We start from the raw sequence: 20,369 nt of genomic DNA on the forward strand, positions 1-20,369 counted from the left end.
GCCTATGATGCTGTTATGATGACATTATTATTATTATTATTTTACTAATAGACAAAAACTTTACACATTAATTAGTCAGAAACGTGTACAAAAACAGTGAAAATATATATATTTATTGTATATCACAAAATCAACACTACAACACATGCTTCTTCATACTGCCACCTGGTGATGGGACACCGAGACAATCTCTCCACATCCACTGCGCACACATGTGGAGAATACAAGCTGATGGTATGTGATCATGGTCTCACAAACGATTTAGGACATTATTCTTAGTTGATCTCACCGTTTTTTGTTTGTTTTTTTTGTTGTTTTTTTGTAGTAAAATTATCCAAAAACAAACCCTTGTTTTAATCTGTGCGTCTTTAGTAGACTTCACATTATAGTTGTTACTTTGTATTATAGTTTACATTATAACACATGCGTGCAGTATTGGCTATGTACAATTTGGTGGTGTTTATTAGATTATATATTTAAAAATAAATAAATAAAATATTAAAAATGCTTTGTATGAAGGCAAATGCCAAACTAGATATTCAAATGCCCCTGAATATAAAAAAATACGTGGTTGTCAACAGTATAATTATTATTATTGCATGTAATAAAACTCGAAGGCTGAACGAATGACACACAGATCCTGTAGCTCTAATTCTGATGTACAGAAATAAATCTGATCGGATTAACCTACATTATTATTATTTCCCTGATTGTCACTTGCAATTAAGGAAAAAATCAAGTCTTGTCATCACCACATTCAAACTCTGCTCATAAAACGACAAATCCAAACTAAGACATTACTTGCTCAATAAACCAAAGTAAAAAAAAACAAAAAAAAACGCTACCAGTGTTTTTCTCTATTTATCTTCGGAAAGAGGATGTGCATTTGGGGAAGTACCAAAAGACTAAAATATGCATATGACGTCAAATTAAATTGCATAGCATGATTCTACAGGTTATGGCACATTTACATCAAAGACATAGGCAACTATTTGATGATATAAGAATCAGTAATGATCAGTGTTGGGGAAAGTTACTTTTAAAAGTAATGCTATTGCATTATTCCCTAAAAAAGTAAATATTTATGTAAAGTAAACCATTACCTTAATTTTGCCTTACTTTTTCTCACCTAGGCTGGGCTTTCTTGTATGTTTTTTAACAACAACAATAAAAAAGGTTCTATTTTTGGCAAATGTATAGTTTCTTTCACACCAAAAGTGTAACGAATAAGCCTCAGGATGAAGGAAATGCAGTAGAGGTAGAGGTCATTAAACACATAAAATGTGTTACTTTACTCTTTACCTTAAAAAAGTAATCTGATTACATAATGTGTATTATGTACTCAAGTTACTTGTAATGCTAGTATCACTGGTTGTGATATAAACAGTCAAAAGTGTGTTTATATAAACCTGAACATGATTCTGCTGATTCAGAGGAACATTAGTTCAGTGTATAATTTTTTTTGGGATGGCTGCTCTTGTTTTAAGGTTAAAGTTGGCAAAAATTTTTGTAAAACTCATTTGCTCATTTAAGCAGATTTCAACATTACTAAGGCATCTTGTGAGTGTGAGTGAGCATGTACAGTAATTTACACAACATATTCAGAATAGACAGGAACTGCCCTACCAGCTCAGCAATGTGGTATTATGCAGTGAAACACAAGACATGAAAGACAATGAAATATAAGGCATAGCCCACTTGTTCAGCGGCTGCTCAAATACCGTGTATTATTCTGATTTTGTTGCATAAATCTTTGTGGGTTTCTGAAATACAGTGGCCCCAAAATGTATTCGGACACTCAATTACACTGAATGTAATTGCGACAGTTCTCATTAATTTAGATTAAACTAATAAACTAAAACTTAAAAAAAAACTATAGACACAAAAAGAAAATTACAAAAACGCACAAAAAACGTAATTAAAATTGAAAATATAAAAATAAAATCTAATTTATAATATTTACAAAAACTATAATACTATATAAATGATAATAAAATAACACTTAACATATGAAACCAAGTGATATTTATTTTAAATACATTAGCAGTACACATTTAAAGCAAAACATTTCAGAGAAAGAAATGTTATAATTTAAATAAAACAAATAAATTGTTTAAAAAAAAAACATTAAAAAAAAAATCACCTCGAGGCCAGGAAGTTATGTCAGAATTGAAAATCATTTGTTTGTGGATGCTTTTACTTTTTGGAGCCACTGTATGCAGCTTATATGCATATATCATTTGCAGTTTCACATATTACTTAGCATGTATGTACACAACAAACAGAGAAATTATCATATTTATATTGCTTTCAGATATTGTAAAATCATCATATATCTCACTTAACGCTTGTTCCGTTCATACATGATGAAATAATCAGCCTCATCAGCACTCAGTGCTTCTTTGATTATTCCTAAGGGCAAAAACAGGCTCTGAATTGCACGGGTCTCAGTCGTTGTCATTGTTTGCGAACAAGTAGTGGCTTCAAACGTGGCAATGATGCCACAGTCTTAAACTAATATCTCTGCTTGGAAGTTATGGGGTGAGAGGTTGAGATAATAAAAAGCCTGCAGCCTTTTTGAAAGGTAAAAACATTAACACAATATGGTTTTAAATAGATCAAAGTTCATATAAAAAAAAGGTTACACTTTATTTTAAGGTGTCGTTGTTACAGTGTAATTTTATATTTACTAAGCAACTACATGTACTTACTATCGGGTTAGGGTAGGATTAGGATTTGGTTGAGGGTTAGTTGCATGTAATTATGCCTAATTTACAGTTAATACTATGGTAAAGTACATATAACATATGTAACAAGGACACTGTAAAATAAAGTGTTACCAAAAAAAAAAGTAAAACACTGGTAAACACTGGTATCATCAATGGCTTTTAAACATCTGCAATGTCCGCTTTATGCATGGGATGATCTGTAGTCTCAGTACATGTATCTGGTAGTTTGGGTTTTTTCTTCTCCACCAGCCTGTCAACAAGAACCACAAAAACCCCAGAAAAAACAAGGCAGACGCCAGACAAGTAGAAAGCAGCACCGAAGTCATGAGTCCAGTCCACCAGCCAGCCTGTGACACAGATACACAAAAGAAACATGAGACAGGTATGAGACATAGAGAAAGCCTGCTGTTAGCAGTGTCTGTATCCTGCCCTACTAAAGCACCACCATGAAAACATACGCAAACCTTTTTCTACAGTGCAAAACACCTCGCAACATAAGATCCTTTATGACATAATAGAGATTAATGGCTGTCAACAAATGCACACCTACTTAGCCCGGCTCGTCATGCTGTATTTGTTGACCTTATATCGAGCTGCGCCATGACGGGCATGAAAGAGAGGCTGTGAGGAATACATGTAACGTGTTTTCAATGGCATCCGCTGTATATAACTCCTAGATCACTTATAATTTTCCACTGCTCATGTTGTTTGGAGTTTTTTGCCTACAGAAATGTCGAAGATATTTTTGCAGGGTTTCGAAATCCAAAAACACATTAAATAACAGCACAAACAACTGAAGAGATGCATGTCTGTCCCTTACAGCCTCGCTTTCATTCACGTTAAAAATCAAAGATGGCGCTGCTGTGAATAAGGTCTATAGTGAGGAAACAGGAGAGGTACAATTATTACACTTATTTAACTAATTTAACTTTAAGATTGTTTTTGGTTCAGAAAGATTATGCAGGAAAATTTGCAAACAGACTTATGTTCACATTTTATCAAATGTCAAAATGTATCTACTGTACACATAATGCAAAATGAAGATTTGCATAAAAAGCACAGTATGTCTGTCTCTGTTTAAACAGTCAAAATATGAAAACCTGAAAGGGGGCCACTATTTAAATAAAATTATTATTATTATACAGGTATTATTCTAACACTTATAATAAATTATTAAACTCCATTGTCATTTTTCACTGTCATATTGATGCATCGCAATGCATTAATGAATTTTAACACCTTTAATACATAAAATAAGCAAATAACTTCTAAATAATGAAAGTAAATAAATGATGGTTAAATTATTGAAAGGTCAAAGTTCACAAAAAGGAAAAGAAAACTCTGCCATCATTTACTCGCCCTCATGTTATTCCAAACCTTCTTTCATTCTTCTTCTGTATGACTTTCTATATCTTCTTTTATGTTCCACAGAAGAAATAATGACAAGAGGGTGAGTAAATGATGACAGAATTTTTGGGAGAACAATCCCTTTTAAAGACTAATATTGTTGAAATGTCTAAACCATGGTCTAAACAGACAACATAGTCCATGTGACTACAGAGGTTCAACCTTAATGTTATAAAGCGACAAGAATATTTTTGTGTGCTCAAAAAACCCCCCCAAAATAGCGACTTTATTAAATTTATTCTCTTCCGTGTCTGTGACGATGTTCAGGTGAGCACCACGACGCATGCGAGTGATGCTGACGCAGGATCCGGCCAATACTGAGTCGGGGTTCTGACATAGAACCCGAAATTGCTCCAATGCGTTTATTCAACAATTTCTTCTCTTCCGTGTCAGTCTCTGAAGCTATTCACGTTGTAAAGTTGTTATTTTGGGGGGGTTTGCACACAAAAAGGATTATCGTCGCTTCATAACATTAAAGTTGAACCACTGTAGTCACATGGACTATTTTAACAATGTCTTTACTACCTGTCCTTGAAAGTGGTAATAACGTTGCAGTCTATGGGGGGTTCAGAAAGTTCTTGGATTTCATCAAAATTTGTGTTCTGAAGAAGAACGAAGGTCTTACAGCTTTGGAGGGTGAGTAATGAATGATAGAAGTTTAATTTTTGGGTGAACTAACCCTTTAAAGACTAAAGCACTGACCTGCAGCAGGTGGACCCACAAATCCCCCAGAGCTCCGGAACAGCATGAAGAGCCCTAGAGAGCTATCAAACCCATCCAGTCCAACAATATCCACGATACTCGTCACATGGATGGCCACCACACAGCCGAACAGGAAGCCATAGAACGAGCAGAACACCAGGATGGTCCAGTAGCTCTGTGCAATGGGCAGCAGGAACAGCACCACCCCCAGTGCAGTGACCACCATAGTCAACAGCTGCAGGTTTCTCACGAGCCGCAGGTTAGCCAGCCAACCGCACGCCAGCCTGCCAAACAGGTCCGCCAATGCAAGCACTGACAGAACGGAGGCGGCCCAGTACTGCCCCATGCCCAAACTGTTGGCATACGGCACCAGAAACAAAGGTGGGATGAAGAAACCCGCCGCAGCCAAGATGGCAAACACAATATATAGCAGCAGCTCAGGCCTCTGAATGAGATCCCACTGGAATGGGCCTTTTTTTGATGTCCTGCTTTCATCTTTTGAGTCCAGCACAAGTTTGCCTTGGATAGAGGTTTGTGCAGCTTGAAGGGGCCTCATCAGAGCACCACACACACACAGATTCAGCTGAAGACCGCCGATGATGAGTAGAGCCCCCTGCCAAGAATAGCTGTTGATAAGCCACTGGAAAAATGGGCTGAACCCCATTGCAAAGACACACTCTCCAGAACTAGCAATCGAATAGGCAATGGGGCGCCAGCGCTTGAAGTAATGGCTGACCATGCTGTTGGCTGGTATCCAAGAAAATGAGACTCCAAGTCCTAGATCACATACACACAAAAAAACACTCAAATTAAATTATCACTAGACAGATATGGAGGATTGTAAATAAATCAGTAGGCAAAGACAAATATTTAACCATTTAATTTAGTTAAATGTAAAAAAAAAACATTGTCATGTTAAAATGCAAATTATTATTATTCATGCATATAATGTATGACTTTATTACTACATCTATAACATTTAAACTTATTTATTATTTAAATGGTTTTAAATAAATCTGTTTATTTGACAATTTAATACATAGTCCAACTGAAATCAAAATTGACCCTATTTACTGTGTTATTTACTATTTACTCACCTAGTTTGTTTACACACTCTCTGTTTGAAATAACACATAGCATACTACTTCAGTATATCCAGAGATGGGCATAAATACATGGAAATGTATTTCAAATACAAATACAAAATAGTGTGTGAAAAAATTTATTTAAATACAAATTGTGTATATTTGAAAATACACAAAATACATGTGAAATTGGCCACCCAGTGCAGGTATAGGTCACAGTGAATGAAGAAACTACATAGGCCTACTGACTTTTCATTCCTAACCACACCTCTGCCCTTTCTTTCTTTCTTTCTTTCTTTCTTTCTTTCTTTCTTTCTTTCTTTCTTTCTTTCTTTCTTGCAATTACAAATAAACTTATGCAAAATAGCAGCCATTTACATACTTATTTCTGGTTACAATGTAGTCTATTACTTGTGGTGAACACTATTAAATATTGAGTGGTGAACACTATTAAATTAATATACTCTATGTAAAACTGTGGGAACCTTTTCTGCTATCTAGCAAAGGATATGATATGGGTGATATGACTAAAATCTCAATTTTACTTCACAGTAACAATATCATGGTTTCACAATTCTCAATATCAGTTTTGATTCCACAGAATAAAGTGAATTTCAAACTTTTTTTTTTTTTTTTTTTTTGCAGGTATCCAATGCTTTTAAAGTAATTTTATGTTTATTTTATGTAAAGTTTATTTGTTTCTATAAGTTTATTAAAATTAGAAAGTGTATCTAAAATTTAAAATTAGAATTAATTTAGATTCATTTGACACTATTTACCCCTTTTTTATTATTATTTTTTATGTACAATGAAAGTAAAAGCTGAAGATTTTTGTGGTGTACCATTCATCAGTGTTTGTTTTCCACTCCAACATTCCAATAATTCCTGCCCACTAAAAGCTGCACGGATAAATTTGCATTTTATATCATCACTATGGTATGTAGTGTCATATCACCCAGCCCTAACATGCAGTAATGCTTTAAACACATTTCACAAGCTAGTTGATAAAAATCAACAACCGGCCAAGACTGATTGGATAACGCTATTTTCCCACTTGTCTGTGCTCTTTTATTCTTTAATGTTAACTGAAGTGAATAATGCACTAGTTTAACTTTAATTAACAAGTAGAATTGATCATGACATTCTCACCTTATTCCAAAAGAAAATCGCTGATCCAATGCTGAGCTAGTGAATGTCTGAACTAATTGATGCACAAAATCAATATCCTGATAAAGAGGTTGACTGGCAAAAAGTATTTGATGTATTTTGAAAATACAAAAATACTCAACTTAAATGTATTTAAATACAAATTACATTTGATTTTTTCCAAAGGCTTTAAAATACAAAATACAAAATAGTATTTTGTATTTCAAATACGTATTTTAAATACATCCCTGAGTATATCATATACTGTACATCAAATGGTACATATTTAAACATGGTAACAGTGCACAACATTCATCACATAAAACAGCGGTGTACCTGAGTCTGACCATGACCTACTGCCATCATCCTTTGACCATCTTATAAGCCAAAACAGGCATTGCATTGTGAAACAGCAGTGAACTATGGTTTGGTTTTTGGGTAATGTAAGAAAACGTGCATATTATGCACAGTTTGGATAATGCATGCATCTCAATTTTGCAGAATTAATATAACACTACACTCTTAGAAATAAAGGTTCAATGGAGTTCTATATAGAACCCTAGGGTTTTTGATTAAGTTTTAAATAACCTTTTATGCCAAAAAGATTCCATATACTGTGAGGTCTTAAATGATTGCATAAACCCTCCATGTTTAATGAGTTATTTAAAAAAAAATGTGATAAAGTATGTTTATGAGCAGTTAATTCATCAAATTAAATTAAAATTAAAAATGTATTAAAACAAAATCCATAAAATGATCCCATGATAGGAACCCCTAAAAGGTTCTACAGTATATAAAGCACCTGACTGTATATCAAACTAACCATGTCTCTAACATCTAACCTTACTTCCTTTTTCAGGCCTAACATAACACTTTGAAACACAATGTACTAAAACGTTCTGTCCTGTGTTTTTGAATGTTGCATGTTGTGTTGCCATACCCCTTTTACTTTGGTTGTGTGAGTGTATAAATAACACATATGGGAATTGAAACTAGACATATGACTAAATTTGAACCTTGTGATTAACAATGAAGTAATCATTAAAACAAAGTTTGCTTTACCTGGTAACAGAAGGGTTTGTCTATGAAAACCAATCAAACTGTGGGGAAATGATGTAATGCAGCATGACATTTTTGTCATACCTCCTTATTCTATAAAAACTGTTGTATTCGAGTTAACTGGTGGGATTCTCAATGGAATTTGTCCGAGATCCTCCGGCCTTGCTTCTTCTTGGGGGAGATTCTCTGAGAACTGCTCGAGAGATCCTCCGACCGTGATCAAAGCATTTAAAGGACATTTGCTGAGGTCTGTTTGTAGATTATTCCTGCGTAGGAATAAAGCTAGTTAGGGAAGCAAGTTAGTTAGGTAGACTATATATTAAGCGTCGATTGGAGACGTTAGGGATCGTCGATTGGAGACGAGAGCGTCGATTGGAGACGTCCCCGGTAGACTTAGGTCAGATCAGATAGGACTTAGTTAGGTTTAGGGAGAAATCTACAACAGGTTCTATATAGAATCTTTTCTTCTAAGAGTGTATGATAGCATGTTGCCTTAATGTTATGTTAATGTTGCCTTAATGTTGCCACTGTTACACACTACAAGACTTTGGCCCAGGGTTTTTCTCCGATTTGCAGTCTAGAGAAGAATAGTTGTCAAACGTCAGAGCCAGTCTGTATATTTTTGGGCAGAGATGACAGATTTAACAGAAAATCATGCATCAAGCAATCTTTTTCAGCTTCAGACTATAAATCCATCCTGTCGGAGGATATCAAACTCAATATCAAAAACGATTTTAGAGCACAAATTAGTTTCACCGGTTTTCATTTCACAAGGTTCATGTTGAGTTTGTTGTGTGAGGAACGACTTTAGATGACTAAATGAGGTTCACATACTATCAGACTTTGTGTATGATGACCAGTTTTACTTAGCAAGTGCCAGGTGTTCAATCTGTTAAGATTTTTAAAGTTATGTAGTGTATTCCAGCCTTTATACACGTTAAAAAGAGGATTATGTGCTTAAAATTCCAGCATTACATAATTAAAACTAAACTACATAAAGAGTAAACTAAACTTACCTTGCAGTATACCCACAGACAGATACATCCAAGGCAGACTGAGGCCCAAAGAGGCGATAATCATTCCTGAGGCAGCCAGAAGCCCTCCGACCATGATAACAGTGCGCTGGGACAGGTGCATACTGAGAGCACTGGCAAGAGGAGCTAAACAGATGGAAAAAAAGAAAACACCTCTCACTATGCAGGTCTGGTGCTTACTTGGGTGTCATCATGAAATGTCAGTTTAAAAAGTTTTTTAATAGTGGTTTTGAGACAATTCATACAATTCCTGTGGATAACAATAAGGAAAAAAAAAATTCTCACCTCCCAAATGAAACACAGCAATGGTGGTTGAGGTCATCCATGAGGTAGTACTAGTAAGGACACTGTAGTGATTTTGGATTTCAAGGAAAAACAAGCCAAAGTTCTTGAGAACAGCAGCAGTGAGGCCCATGATGAAGAAGGCCGAGGTCACCACAACCCAGCCATAGCCTCCATCCGGTGGGGTGGACAAATACCTCTCCATGCTGAATCCGACAATCACTTCCCACCTTCTGTAAAAGAAGGTTAAATAATTTCAACATAGGCGTATATTGACATTATACTATTATAGTATTTATTAATATAGTATTTATTTTTACATGATCCATTTTGAGTTCAATTTTATCATATACTTCTGTCCATTTTTTAGGTTATGTAATATTTCCATTTAGCTTGAATTTTTTTCAGTTTAAGTCATTTTTATACTGCGACTTATTTCAGTTAGCTGCCAAGGCAACATTTAAAATGATCTTTTAATTCAAGTTTTTTTTTAAGTTTAAGTTTTTCATTAATCAAAATTTCATCAAAAATATACTTTATTTCACTTCTATTTACCAGCTTACCAAAAAATGTAGTCGTCTTTTTTTTGGCCTAACAACAATACTGCGCGTGTCCATAAGATTTTTGAACGTTTTGATATTTTTGTGGACATTTCTTCATTAACATTTCTTCAAACGTGCCAACATTGCCACACGAAGGGATAATCACTAACTCTTGACAAATTAGCTAAAAAGAGGCGTATGCATTTACTATTAAAGTGTTTTGCTAGCAAGCAGATCCGACAAACCATTCTGTGATTTTCCCTCCACGTGCCATAAGGTTGCTGACCCCTGGTATATACAATTTAAAAAATTCAACAAATTACTTGAAAGAAATTATTTTAGAATGTTGTGACTAATGCATCTCTGCCAGCACTTCTGCAGCCTGTTCCACACAGTGTGTCATTTAGCATGTTGTGACCAAAAAAATAAAATGTCACTTTTCATATGTCACTTTTCCCATAATCCATTGGATGGTCAGGGGACTACAGCAGATGCACACTTAGACAGCTTGTTCCATTCTGGTGGTTCTTGGCCAGGACGGGGTCAGCCCTATGTTCCCACAGCCCTATGTTCCCACAGCCCTATGTTCCCACATTTCTAAGATTTTTTTTTTTTGACGATTTGTCTAAACCCCAGTTACGGGTAGGTTTAGGGGTGGGGTCAGGGGTAGGCCATTTGTGGTAACATTGTCTAAACCAGGGTTCACCAATCTCGGCCCTGGAGGGCCGCGGTCCTGCAGAGTTTAGCTCCAACCCCAATTAAACACACCTGAACCAGCTAATCAAGGTCTCACTAGGCATACTAGAAACTTTCAAACAGGTGTGTTGGAGCTAAACTCTGCAGGACAGCGGCCCTCCAGGACCGAGATTGGTGAACCCTGGTCTAAACCCCAGTTACGGGTAGGTTTAGGGGTGGGGTCAGGGGTAGGCCATTTGTGGGAACATAGGGCTGTGGGAACATAGGGTTGTGGGAACATAGGCATGATCCCGCCAGGACTTGCGTCTTAGCAAAGTCAGGCCCATTCCATTATTTCATATTGTCTGCCTACTTTGTCCTCGCTCTCTAGGGGAGCGCGGGGCACAACGTAACACTGGGCTAGTTGTAACACGCTTGTTTTAAATACTTTCGCACATGCTTGGATGACGAAACTTTGTGTATTTACTAGTTGCCATATCAACACTATATAGAAAAAAAATTCCGCCAAAATTATAATTTTTTTTGGAAGATATCCATAGACATTTATTAAACCATAGCAAAAGTAAATTTCTTACTTAAGTTAATTTTTCATCTCTATTTTTTGTGTTTATTTAAAATAAGACAAATCTGATATTATTTTAATCTCCAAGATGTTATTTAACAGTTGAGATAGTTCTTTAATGCTTCGCTAACTAGCAGAAGACACTAGCAGGGTTTAAATCCCAGTTGTGCAGGCGGGGCATGTTGTAACACTGCGTTACAATGTGCCCCTATTAGAAATATGCTATTATATTCTATACTTTTATTAATTTTATTGAGAAAACATGAGAAAAAGGTGAATAAAGACTGAGAGTCAATGTTCAGAAATTACTAATTATTTATTTGTTTTGAACTATGTTGTATAGCTGTGTTTTCATGTGTTCATAGTCAAAACTCAAAAATGAGTTTATATTTAATTATTAAAAATTGTAATTTTTTTATATGAAAAAGTTTTTTAATTGTATTTTATTTAGAAAATATTTTAGTTTGTTTTGTATATTTTTTTTATTAGATCAGATAACATTTTAAGCTGTCATATGTTATGTTACAATGTGCCCCACACATGTTACAATGTACCCCACCTATGGGGCATGTTGTCACATTTCACTTCCATTGTTTCGGGGTATATCAAGAAAAAAGTATATACTGTATTAATAAAACAAAAACACATAATTGTACTAGACATGTGGGAAATTAATGTGGGAAAAAATAAATACTCTGAACCATAAGTAGATTTACACAAACTGAGAAAGTCAAAAAGCGTTACTTTGTGCCCCGCTCTCCCCTATCTCCTTCTTGTACCTTCAATTTCCTTATTTTGACTGTTACCAGTAGTTGTTCATTTGGCCCAGTACACAGTATTGCACACTTCCTCGTTGGTCACATGGTCTTTGAAGCTGATGCCCAGAATCTTTAGATTTTTCATATGTACTGTAGGAATAATCATATAAATTCCAGCTGCTACACTTCTTCAAAAGTCATTTTAAAAAATGGCTATCAACTCAGCACCAAGAAGCACAAGCAGTAACCAAGACAAGTATAACAGGAACAATCGTTCACAGTGGAAATCTGTAGCAAGTGCCAGAAATCATAAGATCGTGTGCGTCAACAAATGACCCACAATGCCTGCTCCACTGCCCAGCCCTGCTGCGATCACTGACTAAGCCAGTCCTTTATTGCCATTGACTCAGCACCACTAGCAGCAGGCAAACATCATGTTACAGTACAGTTCATGACAGCCTTGTCCTTGACTTGTTCCATCACCCATATTAGGCTACAGTATTAAAGAAGCTATCAAACTGTCAGCAACCTCCATTACAGAACAGCCTGATGTCCTGCAATCCAAATAAAAAGCTGCTTACCACCTACTATGCCATTCATGTGACCATTGTCACCTTTCAAAAACTCTTGCTTCCCCCGCTGACAGAATCCTATCCTAATCCACTCAATTACTGTATGAATCTGTGTTAATGCAGACTGCTCCTACATTATGTAATGTCTATAGGTTTGGGTGTAAGAGTAAATACAGGCACTCCTGAGGTTTACGGGCAAAATCTCCATGTTTCATCATGCCTCTGCACTACTGTTGTGTACATCCAGCCTGACAGGAACCTGTCTGCGTCAGCATAGTTGCTGTATGTTGAGTCACTGTGTCAAATGTGAACTCATAAAATTGGTAGAACTGCTTTTAGCGATTCCAGATTTCATAGAAAAATTATGGCATCATGGCAAAATGAAATTTACAGTGAATTAATTTTATGAGAAGTTATAATTGTAACATTTACAACAATAATTAAATCGTGCAATAAACTGTTCTGCAGTAGTTCACAATCTAGAGAATAACTGACAATTTTCACTTATCACTTACTTTAAACCATTCGTTTTGTATTTACAAGTGCACTGGAATTACACGACACTATTGAAAAATCACAGGAAAAAAAATCCATAAGCTCCAAATTAATATAACAGGACACAAAGTGAGTTATTTTATCTTTTTGCGCTGTAGTGGACACATTAAAACCCACACTGACCTACATTCAGACCAGTGTTCTTTTTACTATCTACTAACCCAGCAAACACAATGTTCCCCTAACTTTAGTATTTGGTTCCTGTTTGGTCATTTTTTGGGGGGGGACCAAATAACGTTTTTTTTAGGTTTTATTTTTTGCAACCATAAAATAACATTTAATTGCAGGGATTATAATAATATTACAATAATTTGTTACATTTAGTGCTTTTCTCTGCATTCAAAGAGCTTTATATGGAAGGGGAAATCTCCTCAACCACCACCAATGTGCAGCATCCACCTGGATGACGTGACGGCAGCCATATTGCGCCAGAACGCCCACCACACACCAGCTTACTGGTGGAGAGAAGACAATCAGTCTATATGGGGATGATTAGGAGGACAATAATAAAATTTGGCCAGAATGTCGGAGATACACCCCTACTCTTTTTCGAAGGATATCCTGGTATTTTCTATGCCCACATAAGAGTCAGGACCTCGGTTTAAAGTCTCGAAAGACGGTGGTTTCTGACAGTATAGTGTCCCCATCACTATACTGGGGTGTTAAGACCCACACAGAACAGAGGGTGAGTACCCCCAGCTGGCCTAACACCTCTTTCCAGCAGTAACAGTTTTACCAGTTTTACAGGAGGTCTCCCATCCAGGTACTGACCAGGCTCAAACCTGCTCAGCTTCAGTGGGTAACCAGTCTTCGGCTACAGAGTAATAGCTGGTATAACCTAAAAATAACTCATACAGAACGTTCCCTAATGGTAATTCTTTATAAACCATAAAAATAATGTTCCAAGAACATTGCATAAGGTTATTTTTAAATAACCTATAAATAACTAAACACAGAACGTTCCCTAATGGTTATTTTTAGGTTATTATTTTATAACCATGTAAACTAACCTTCCAATTAAAACGTTGCTGATGTTTTTGTGTAATGACCTATACAGAGCTCTGATATTAGTTTAGTACAGATTTAATCAAATGAAGCAGAAATTAGATCAATCAAAACATATTATAATGATCAGATAAATCCAACTTTGTGTTAAGGGTTAAGCATGTGAAAAGCACAGCGAAAAGCACATAAAGCATACATTTATGGGTTTGTATCTATCTTCAGCATACGAGTAGTTCGTTCTGGTTCTCGAATCTGATTGGCTGAGAGCCTGTTTCCAGCCATATGATATTCTGACCTTTCTTAATACCAAGTACGGCATATAAAATAACATTACTTATTGAACAGCCTTTAATTGAAATTTTCACTTAATCTTTAATATTTGGCCCACCCCCCTTTTTTTTCTTCTTTTTTTTCCGATAAAAGCATTGCAAGTTCAATGCGGAGCGAGGGTTTAAACTTTTATTTTGAAATCGCGATGAAAAAGATCGCACTTAGGCTAAGTGTGTTTTTACAGTCTATGGTTAGACCTGTGTTAGTGTAGGTTTGTAAATGATAGCACTATATTTTATACTATATTATGATTTTTAAATTGTTTTAATATATCGTGCAGCCTTAGAAAACGATCTAATAATGCGGTTCATGGATTTTCCATTCCATTCTTTTTTTTTTTTTTTTTTCGGTTCATGGATTCTCTTATGTGGAATCAATACATCCTCCATACCCACGCGGGTGTGCTTGGACGATTACTGCGGGGTAATGATATCAGAGTAAAGCGGTTAGGGGAACGTTCTTGTTAGAATAACGTTAGGGGAACTTTAAAATGACGTTAGAATAACGTTCTACAATAAGAAAACGTAAAGAACGTTCTGGGAACCAAAAAAATGGTAGCTGGGAATACAGTTTTTATTAATATTTTAAATTAGTTTTTATTTTTATATTTTCCATTTTAATTAAAGTTTTAGTAAATTTGTTGTGTATTTTTGTCCTTTGTATTAGTTTTTTGGTCTATATTTATTCATTTGGATTTCAGTTTTAGTTATTTTAGCACATCACGTTTAACTAAACGAAACTAAACTGGGGTTTAACTAAACGATCGTTGCTGCTTTTCTTTGCAAGATAATTCTCCATAAAGGATTAATGGTGTACGTCAGCGTTTTGAAATAAAATCTGCTCTACATGGTTGGTAGGGAAATTACTTACACCAATGGTGCGACCGCACTCTTCTCCTCTCCTGTACTTTGTCAGGTCCTCTTCATGTTGTTCATCGCAGTCTGTAACACAATAGTAGTAGCAGTGTATGATGCTGCCGCTGATGTGAGCGGATGTCTATTTATAAACTCGCACGACGCTGGCCACGCCCCTGCTCAACACGCTTCCATATGGCAAGCCGTCTGAACATTTATTCCATTAAAGTCGGCATGAAATGGAAGTTGCGATACAATTTTTTTCCTTATTTGTGCCGTATATCCGAGTGAACTGGCTTCTCTTCTATATTCGTATTTTAAGCATTTATTTAAACTTTTTTGGGGGGGAATTTACGGTGGCCGAGAGAGCTCAACGCGCTGCAAATGAAGAAAACACATGCAAACAGAAAAAAACGCATGCAAACAGAAAAAAACACATGCAAATAGAAAAAAAACACATGCAAATAGAAAAAAACACCAGCGAATAAGAAAACATCTTCATCAGTTTTACAACTCACGTGCGTCCCAATACTCACAACACAACCAAATACGGAAACGCGCTGCAATTACAGAAACGCGCTGCAAAAGTTCACAACACAACCAAACAGAAACGCGCTGCAAATAGGACAGAACACAACGGAAATGATTCCGGGGAACCCAATAAGTGACGGACGGACGGCTCGCGAGCTTTACCAGAGAGACGCGGGCTCTGGCTTTACCTATGCCCTACTCTCTTAAAAGGGCAGACGGCAGAGCCCTTGAATTGGGCACTTTGGAGGGAGCGGGGCACTTGTGTGCCATTATGTTGATGAAGGGAGCAACGAAAGACAACGTAATTTCCTCATTATTTTCACCTGGGATGTTCCCATGACAACGTAGCGCGTGTCCATCAGCTGAATAGCTGTTCTTACCAGAAATATAGTATTAATGCTGTTAACATAACTGTTGCAAATAAATATACATTTTATACAACAAAGTTTTTAAAATATGTGTTATATCTTTGTGTGAGATTCTCAAGTTTAAAACTTGCCGTCTCATATTTGGACCTATAGCTACATTCTAACATTTCTTACGAAACTTATTTTAACATAACATGACAAAATGTGTTCAATGTAACTGATGTATAGATTAATGTCTTTTCCTCGTTCTTTTTCTCTATCTTTTTTATTTATTTATTTATTTTAGTCTTCAGCTCATTGTTCTTTTTAGTATTCTTATGACATTGAACATATCGCAAATACATTTTGTATATTGTATACAAAGTTGTATGTCATAAACGTGTCATCTTTGTATGTTTTGCAAAAAATATAAAATAATTAATAATAATAAAAGTAGACAGCTGTAAGCACGTCCTAGCCGTCCGTCCGTCACTTATTGGGTTCCCCGGAAACATTTCCGTTGTGTTCTGTCCTATTTGCAGCGCGTTTCTGTTTGGTTGTGTTGTGAACTTTTGCAGCGCGTTTCTGTAATTGCAGCGCGTTTCCGTATTTGGTTGTGTTGTGAGTATTGGGACGCACGTGAGTTGTAAAACTGATGAAGATGTTTTCTTATTCGCTGGTGTTTTTTTCTATTTGCATGTGTTTTTTTCTATTTGCATGTGTTTTTTTCTGTTTGCATGCGTTTTTTTCTGTTTGCATGTGTTTTCTTCATTTGCAGCGCATTGAGCTCTCTCGGCCACCGTAGGAATTTGATCATTTTCCACAGCACACATAGCCTAGTTGGGAAACACTACATTATTATAGCCATTATACGGCGGTAGGCTAATATGAAAAGAAAATGCCATCAAAACTTTTCTGACCAAAATGCGAGTTTACAGCTCCATGATATAAATAACATAAATGATGTAAAATATTTATTATTCATTAGCAGTAGATCAAAATAATCACATGGCATAAATGTGGGCTATTTGATGAAGAAAAGGTTTGCGTTTTCAAGCCAACAAAACGCAGTTATCGTGTAAATGAACGGTCAAAACACATTGAAACTCTTCCGTTTTTAGTTGAAACTGTCGTGTAAATGGCCCCTGAAAGTATTCTCTATTTTTGACCAGAGTTCTTTTTCAATTTTCTCATTTAAATTTTATATTCTGTGCTTCAGAATATATTTAACTTGTGAAATATACTAAAAACTGCTCAAATTTAACAACCTAGCATTGTATTAATGCTGCGTTCACGCCAGTCTCGAGATGACAACACGTGACGTTATATTCGGACCAGTTCACATACTCAGACTGGGAGTCTGGATACTCGGAATGGTTGTATGATCAATGCCTAAATGAATCTGTAGTGGTCAGGTGGTACAGCTGTCACGTGGTCCAACAAGTAGGAGCTCTCAGAAAACTCCTATCTTACAAGCTGTAATTACAAGCTCTATGGGGACATGAATCATGTACTGTATATTGCGATAATTATGACATGGTGTGAATGCACCTGGGGACATGACTGCTTTTTACAAGTTTATATCACGTTGTCAGGTTGTCAAAATATTATGGTATTGGGGACGTATGACTCAAGACGCTTGAAGACACATGGCTCAAGATGCTGGAAGAAACCTACCTGCAAATCTACAGTACTGTGAAGTTTTTGGGCACTTGTGTAAAAATGCTGTAAAGTGAGGATGCTTTCAAAAATAATGTCATAAATAGATTTTATTGATCAGTTAACGTCTATTAACTAAATCAAATCAATATTTGGTGAGACCACCCTTTGTGTTTAAAACAGCTTTTGTCCTGGTAAAATAGCACATAGTTTTTCAGGCAACTTTGCAGGTCGGTTTCTTCAAGCGTCTTGGAAACGTTGCCACAGTTCTTCTGGATTTAGTCTCAGTTTTTTGATGAGATCAGATCATACCGGCTGTTGTCAGAGTCCTTGTGCACACAATTATCTCTCTAATATATTAATGGCAAGAGGAATGTTTGGAAATGTAAAATGATATTTCCTACTGACACTACAGCAAGATATAAATAATGCTTACAACATACATAAGACTTTTGCACAGTACTATATATATATATATATATATATATATATATATATACACACACACACATACAATGGACATTGGATTAAATATATAAATGTCCATGAATGTAAGATATGGTAGGGTTTGTGCAAAATGTTTTCTGGGACCTTTTAAGGATCAAATCCAGTGGTCAATGTTTTTTTTTTTTTGTCTTGGTATGTTTTTTTTGTATTCACTGCCATTACTTTGCCCGACTGATGGCCATAAATGTGGCAGATGAGTAAAGTCACATGACTGAAACAAATATAGTTTAAGGAATAAAAGGCATGCCATACTTCCGCCCATTCTCTCATGCACTTTCATCAAAATACTTATTTCACTAATGCGTATGCAACACATAAATGTTGCTTCATTTATAAAAGAATGTTATTCTACACCCATTTCTCTGAAACATGAGCTGTCAACGTGTTGAAATCAATATCTGTAACAATCTCTATCTGTATAACACAAATATATAATACGAGTTAACAGAGGTCTTGTAAATGTGAAAGAACAGATCAATTACAGTATATCAAGTGTACATGAAGTATTCTGCACTGTCCTGAATTACTGAGAAGACACTGTCAGCATATCAACGGTTGCTTCAATAAAGCAAAACTCTGTATTATTAATGCCATGGTTACCATAAAAATGTGAAATAAATAGTGAGAGCCTAATCCAAGCTGGTTTCAGGACCAAAATCAGGGCATTTGGGAACTGCAGAGAAATTGCCATCATAATCCAAATCAGGCCATCCTTAAAAATATTATTGTTTGCCGTAACCCGACCGACCCTGTCAATTTAGTACCGACCCAATTATTTATTTATTTTCCCTTTTAGTCCGACCGACTTGCCGGTTGTAAAATGCGTTAAGACCGAGTCTGACCGACCGATTTTTTTTTTAACTCTTCAAACAACTAATACAAATGCAATAAAATAATATTAGTTATTAAGTATTGTGAATATAAATTGCCTAGACCTACATACAAACATAAGCTACGTTCTTTCTTTTAAATAAAAACCCGTGGCGCGTCATCTATGATTATGTTTACACCATTGGTTTACGCATGTCACACTACGGCCTGCTGGCTAAGTTCGCTTCGTTTCATTCACTGTCAATGGTTCGCGCTTGGTAATGATGGCTGCGGCTTTACTCTAAAGATTATTTCATTTTTATATGTTGTTAATTATGGTTTATTAAAAAATAAACATGTGAGAGCGTGTTATAGGCTATGTCACGTTTTAGTCAGATATGACGACACTACTGCAACACGCATCGCCGCAGATGAGAAGCTGAGCATCAACGTGCTATCGCAAATCAAAGTGAAAGTAAGTCGCAGACGCTTAACACACAATCATCTTCATTAAATGTAAAGAAACGAAATGATCTTACCAGGGCTGTTTCCGCTTTCTCTTATTGCTGGCTTTGATTCAGAAATTTTAGCTGATGATCAATAAAATAATGTATCTCATAACTGTTGCTTTCGGTGACGTGCACTCCATTAAATCTGCATATAGCGTGAATTAGAGATCGGATTTATCCGCAAAAAACACACACATTTAGCCTATGTAACCAGGTGTAAATGGAATCGTTTTGATAAATCAGCAATCCGATCTGAGAAAACGCATTTAGTGGCCTGGTGTAAACAGCCCCTAGACATCGGTGAAAAATGTTTTTTGAATGATTTTTTTTTTTTAAATAAAAAATATATACTTTTTTATATATATATAAAAATATAGACCTACCTACCGACCCTTTTTTTTTGCTGTTACTGCAAATCAAAATATGTTTAAGGATGGCCTCAAATTGTGATTTTATAAGCAAAGTGAATCATGATGAAAATGCATCCTAATGTACTTAAGTTATTCAAAATAAGACGCAATGTGAACGCCAGAATTACAGCGATACGACTAAAAAGTCGCTCTCACTTTGGATTGTGTGAAACGACTGAACTGTTTACATTTCAGTAAACAATGAAAGGACAAAGCAAAGCAGAATGTTTGGCTTACAGGCCAATGCTGCTTATGTTAACAAGCTCATTTCGGACACT

General features: G+C 35.9%; 1 protein-coding gene across 1 annotated transcript; it reads right to left on the bottom strand.

Annotated features, from left to right (window-relative positions):
• Window positions 1-2,284: 2,284 nt before the first annotated feature.
• Window positions 2,285-19,729, bottom strand: LOC311082897 (monocarboxylate transporter 13). The gene is made up of 6 exons (XM_084114077.1): window positions 19,712-19,729; window positions 15,335-15,405; window positions 9,448-9,677; window positions 9,145-9,288; window positions 4,839-5,615; window positions 2,285-3,076 (listed from the first exon to the last, which is right to left on the bottom strand). The coding sequence occupies exons 3-6, from the start codon at window positions 9,647-9,649 to the stop codon at window positions 2,889-2,891; spliced, it is 1,311 nt and encodes a 436-aa protein (XP_083970203.1). The 5' UTR covers window positions 9,650-9,677; window positions 15,335-15,405; window positions 19,712-19,729; the 3' UTR covers window positions 2,285-2,888.
• Between the last annotated feature and the right edge of the window lie 640 nt (window positions 19,730-20,369).

The sequence above is a fragment of the Abramis brama genome (assembly GCF_963993115.1).
Source record: "Abramis brama genome assembly, chromosome: 5".
Lineage (NCBI taxonomy): Eukaryota > Metazoa > Chordata > Actinopteri > Cypriniformes > Leuciscidae > Abramis > Abramis brama.